This window comes from Buceros rhinoceros, unplaced genomic scaffold (genome assembly GCF_000710305.1).
Source record: "Buceros rhinoceros silvestris isolate BGI_N320 unplaced genomic scaffold, ASM71030v1 scaffold20689, whole genome shotgun sequence".
Lineage (NCBI taxonomy): Eukaryota > Metazoa > Chordata > Aves > Bucerotiformes > Bucerotidae > Buceros > Buceros rhinoceros.
Window position 1 is genome coordinate 5,188 of NW_010433544.1, and position 5,357 is coordinate 10,544.

The window sequence follows — 5,357 nt, forward strand, 5'->3', positions numbered from 1 at the left end:
GAGAAAAGCCAGTCTTGCAGCAGATGCACAGGTGGGATAGAAATGTTGAGTGTCACCAACGCATGACAAATATTTACACTACTTATGCCACATGTATGTCCTCTGTGCTGTGTTTTGCTGGTCCTGGCCACGTGACGGAGTTGGTGTGAGCCCTCAGCACTGCAGAACCAGATGTTTCATCCTAGCTCCAGCATCGAGATCAGGATTTTCCATACTGGGATTTGTTTTGGTGGTAACTGGAATTATTATAAAAGGGTTGCCCTGGTTTATGCTCATGGAGGAAGCCCAGCTCCTGTCTGGAGTATGTGAGGCATTAGTGGCTGAAGGAGCAGCTTACCTAGACGTCGTGCCCTTAAAAATGTAAACTGAAACTTGTGCGGAACTTCCCCCACATCGATCCCAAAGGATCTGATGGAGGAGAGTGATCCCATTATTTCTCCAGCTTGTGGTGTGGATGGGGAATGGACTTGCCACACTCATCCATCAGGCCAGGCACGGGTGGCCAGAAGCCCAGCCTCGGGGCTGGCTTTGCTTCTCCGGGCCTCTGCCATCTGCCAGGTAGACGTGTTCAACCAGGCTCATCCCTTTGTCTACGGGAGAGAAAACGGGAGGAATTAGGCACCTTTAAACGGGGTTGTCTGACCAACAATGGGTTTCTCCGTTGGCTCCGTTTCTCCGTTGTTCTCCACATGGCTGAGCTGTTCCACGCTTGGGTCTGCTGATGAGGAAACTCTGTCTTTCCAAGGAACAGGTCCTTGGATAGAGATCAGTTCGATCAGCAACTAATTTGAGATCAGCTCAATCACAGCAACAGAGTTCAAGCCAGTAACAACCAGTGAGAGAGGGACCGAAAACTGGGCTCAGCAGAACAGTGGTGGAGGTATTTGCCTTCCCGAAGATCTGTTTTGAGAAGGTAACGAAGATCCAGGGATACCACCTGTAACCCAAATATTGGCTTTGCAACACGACAGAGATTGCACAGCCTTGAGCCGAGGAGCTGTTAGCCAATCCTTGCCGCCCAGTGTAGCACTAACGTTACTCATTCACTGACCTTTCTTTAAAGGTACTATTCACCCCAAGCACTCTGGAACCTTGAAAGGGCCCTTCCCAGCCTGGAAACCCATTGAGCGTGGGAGCTGCCAGAAACTGTACAAGAAAAATCAATAGAAAACGCTCATCGCCTTCATTTTATTGCTGGACTGAGGAGGGCTTTGAATTGATCTAGGACAGTGGAATTCTTTTCTGTTATTTTTCTTCTCAATGTTGCAATAGCATTTTTCCAAAACAATAATGCTGGGAGCTCTCCTTGTAAAAAAATAAAAAAACCCAACCAAAATAAATATTCAGCTGAAGTTCTGATGTGGCCTTTGCTCCACGGGTCAGGTCATGGGAAGGAATGTGGGAGAGCAGCTGGGAGGCAAAAGCGAAGATGAAGATGATGATCCCATCCAGAGGAGGACTCGTGGGACTGTGCAAAATCCGTGGGATGCTCAGGGGAAGGGCGAAGGTGGGGGAAGTGGGGGAGGTGTAAAAGGGGCTGGTGGTGTGTAAGCAGCGTGCCCTGCTCCTGCTCACAGCCTGTCCTGTCGCCTTATTAAATACTTCCTCTTAATTACGTGAGTTCTATGGCTTTTTCTATCCCACATGAGGGTGCTGCGAGGGTGAAGCGCCAGCATTTGGGGCAGAGGCTGCGGTGACTGGCTGCGGGGATCAAGGAGGCATGGTGCCAGATGGGTCATTGTCCCACTGACCATCACCTGGAGTGTGAGGCCCACACAGACCTGCTTGGCTTTGCCCTCGTATGGGTTAGCAGTGCTTGCTCTGTTCTCTGGCAACACACCATGTGTTGGAGAACATCAAAATGTTGGAGACCTTGCCTTTGCTCAGCTCCGGAGGCCAAATCAACTCAGCTGTTAACCCTTCCCTCGGTCCTCGGCTCATTTCCACTCTTCCTCTCATTTTCTCTGCCTGCAGCCTGGGTCCATCGCTGGGTCTTAGAAGCAGAAGTCACCCAGTGAAATCCTCTGAACGCACTTTTGAAAAAAAAACTGGGCTCCCTGCGCATTCTGGAAAAGGGAATTTCCTTAAGCTGCAGCAGGGCATGTTCCAAACCCCACCCAACTTGTGCAGCAGCCCGGTAACTCCAACTGTGATTACAACTCACCTTTCAGCTTAAAAATCCTCCTGGGATTTTTAATCCTCCTGCTTACACACCTCCTCCAAGGGAGGAGCGCACAGTGGAGCAATCTGCGGGACAAAGGTAAACACTGGCTGCCAGTGAGGAGAGAGGCTGCCAGCTGCAGGGGGATAAAAAGCACCTTCCTGCCCCAGCCCAGCTCCAGTCCAAGCTCCCAGCCGGGTGCAGAGCTCTCATGGCACTCTGGGGGATTGTCCTCTGTACCCTGGCAGCGTCGCTGCTCGGTGGGCTCTACCTCCTGGGCATGTTTCGGAGACGGAGACCGGGTGAGCCGCCTCTGGACAAAGGTATCATTCCCTGGCTGGGTTACGCACTGGATTTCAGAAAGGACAGCTCAGAGTTTCTGAAAAGGATGCAGAGAAAACACGGGGATATTTTCACGGTGCTGATTGGAGGCTATTACTTCACCTTTGTGATGGACCCTTTCTGCTTTGAATCCATCGTGAAGGAATCGCGATCTAAATTTGACTTTAGGACCTTTGCAACTGAACTGGTGACGCGGGTGTTTGGCTACAAGCCCATCGAAGCCACCCGTAACATAATTCATGTGTCAAGCATAAAGCACCTGATGGGAGATGGACTCACTGTCATGACAGAAGCCACCATGGAGAACTTCCAGAAGCTGATGCTTTTCAATCTGGGCTCAGGAGAGGAGAAGCGTGTGTGGCAAGAGGACAGCCTCTTCCAGTTCTGCTACAACATCGTCTTCAGAGCTGGGTACCTGGCTCTGTATGGCACCGAGCCTCACCAAGGGGCAGGCAACAAGGAGAAAGCTCATGAGCAAGATCGCATCCACTCCAACCAGGTGTTCCAGGAGTTTCGGAAGTACGACTGCCTCTTCCCTCGACTGGCCTATGCTGTGTTGCCTCCCAAGGACAAAATGGAAGCTGAACGGCTGAAGAGGCTCTTCTGGAGCATGCTGTCCTCGAAGAAGAGACAGGAGAAGGACAATATCAGTGGGTGGATAAATGATCAAGACAAGTTTCTGGCAGAACACGGTGTCTCCAAGAACATGCGGGATCGTTTCATGTTTATGCTCCTCTGGGCATCCCAAGGCAATACAGGCCCAACTGCCTTCTGGCTCCTCTTGTACCTGATAAAACATCCAGAAGCTATGAAGGCCGTGAAGGAGGAGGTAGAGAAAGTCTTAAGGGAGAACGGCCAGGAAGTGAGGCCGGGGAGCCGACCCGTTAACATCACTAGGGAGATGTTAAACCAGGCCCTTCTTTTGGACAGTGCTCTGGAGGAGACCCTGCGCCTGATGGCAGCCCCAATACTGGTCAGAGCTGTCCTCAAGGACACCAGCCTTAAGACGAGCAGCGGGACAGAGTACACTCTCTGCAAAGGAGACAGGTTGGCTCTGTTCCCACATCTCTCGGTGCAGATGAACCCAGAAATTCACCCCGAGCCTCACCAGTTTAAGTACGACCGCTTTGTAAACCCAGACGGCACCAAGAAAGATTTCTACAGAAATGGGAGGAGGCTGAAATACTTCACCATGCCCTGGGGGGCAGGAGTATCCATCTGTCCCGGGCGGTTCTTTGCCGTTGCTGAAATGAAGCTGTTTGCGTTCTTGATGCTGAGTCACTATGATCTGGAGCTGGTCAATGCAGAACAGGAGATCCCAGCGATAGACAACAGCCGCTGGGGGTTTGGGACGATGCAGCCTGTTCACGATGTTCGGTTCAGATACCGGCCACGCTTTTAATTTGGGAAGTCCTCGTTGTGTTGTTTATTCTGGTGTTATCTGTGAAATAAGTTGCGTGATCCCAAGGGTATCAGATCCGCGCGGTGACCACACTGGTGCTGGCTTGTTTGCTTATTGAGTGTCATGGCTTTCTTCTTTACGTCCATCACATGTATCGCTGCTCTGTGTCTCCTGTTATTGTGGTGGTGGGTTATGTGGTAAAAGCTCATCTGCACCCACAAAGGAGCACAGAGTGACAAACAGTGCCCTGCCAGGCTGCTCCCAGCCCCGCCAGGGGGCCATCAGCCCATCAAAAGCCCGTCTGCACAAGCCCAGTGCAGCACATGGGCGTGTTGGCAGGTGGGAACCCAAATTAAGGTCTTCCACGGAATGAGTGTTTGGTCCAGGTCTCCCAGGACTGTCCCAGTGGAGGCATCAGCCCCATGGTCCTGGCATGAGACTTATCGAGATGTCTCACTGGGAGCATCACCGTCTGGACTAAGGAGGGTTGCTGTCAAGGGAGGGGACACATGTTATGGTGTGCAGGGGAAGAGCATTTTGGGATTGCACAGGATGTATGGTGGGATGTGTAGGGGAGGATCCAAAGGTGGGGAAAAGGAGGGATTTAGGTGATTTGGGGAGGAAGACAGAGGGGCAGGGGGATCAAAAGGGCTGGCTGTGTGTAAATAGACAGCTGGTCCTCACACTTGTGTGGTCCCACCCTGCACCTGCTCAGCAGTCTGTCCTATTGTCCTATTAAATTCCCTTTCCTTAAATTCCAGACCGTGAGTCGGAGGGCCCGTGTGTGCATGGTGCGGCAGCTGGCACTAGTGTGCAAGCAGAGAGCAGGCCGGATGAGCTGGCAAATAAGCGAAGCAGCCCGGGAGCCTGGGGTGAGCCTGGCTGCACGCCGGCACTGGGACCGCGTTAGTTCGCTACCAGCTCCTTACAACACATTTATTTTCCATGTGAAGTATCACTGCCAGGATAGCATCAGCTTGTAACAAACCCCAAAACGTCGGAGAATGACAAATACCCTCTCCAGAGACATAAGAAATTCCTCAGGGTTTTCAAGTTGTCTTGTCCATCGTCCCCTTCTGGTACCTGAGGAGATCCCTCAAGGGAGTAGAGGTGGGATGTACAGCAAAGACATACCAACAGCTCCTTCCCATTTCACGTTTCAGAAAGGGACAGATCTTGCCAACCTCATTTATCACGTCAGTGGGAGGAGAAGGGAGCTGCACACACCACTAACAACCTTCAGTGCCGTTGCCATGTACCTGCGTGTGTCAGGCATGCGCGTGTCACCTCCTCCCCAGGGCTGCAGGAGACTGTGCGTTCAAGCTCTGTGTCTTGTGTGAGCTTCTGGGGATGAACAGGGCTGCCCCTGTGTGCGTGTGTGTGTGTGTGTCTCTGTGTCTGGATTCATCCCAGCGACTGTACTGCAGGTGGGGTGTGGGTGCGTACAGCTGA

General features: G+C 52.0%; 2 protein-coding genes across 2 annotated transcripts in view; both read left to right on the forward strand.

Annotated features, from left to right (window-relative positions):
- The window catches only part of ACKR2 (atypical chemokine receptor 2), a gene marked incomplete at its 5' end in the record, with an annotated part of 2,035 nt that extends 1,244 nt beyond the window's left edge, over nucleotides 1–791 (forward strand). Inside the window, one exon of the mRNA XM_010144165.1 lies at nucleotides 746–791. Within this exon, the coding sequence (XP_010142467.1) occupies nucleotides 746–791 (46 nt within the window). The remainder of the gene's footprint in view (nucleotides 1–745) is intronic.
- Nucleotides 792–2,309: 1,518 nt separating this feature from the next.
- On the forward strand, nucleotides 2,310–3,905 carry LOC104500507 (7-alpha-hydroxycholest-4-en-3-one 12-alpha-hydroxylase). The gene has a single exon (XM_010144164.1). It carries the CDS (start codon nucleotides 2,373–2,375, stop codon nucleotides 3,903–3,905), a length of 1,533 nt encoding a protein of 510 aa, XP_010142466.1. The 5' UTR covers nucleotides 2,310–2,372.
- The last annotated feature ends 1,452 nt before the right edge of the window (nucleotides 3,906–5,357 follow it).

What these genes read in the sequence shown, in the direction of transcription:
- LOC104500507 (XM_010144164.1), top strand. Translation starts at nt 2,373, where the DNA reads ATGGCACTCTGGGGGATTGTCCTCTGTACCCTGGCAGCGTCGCTGCTC.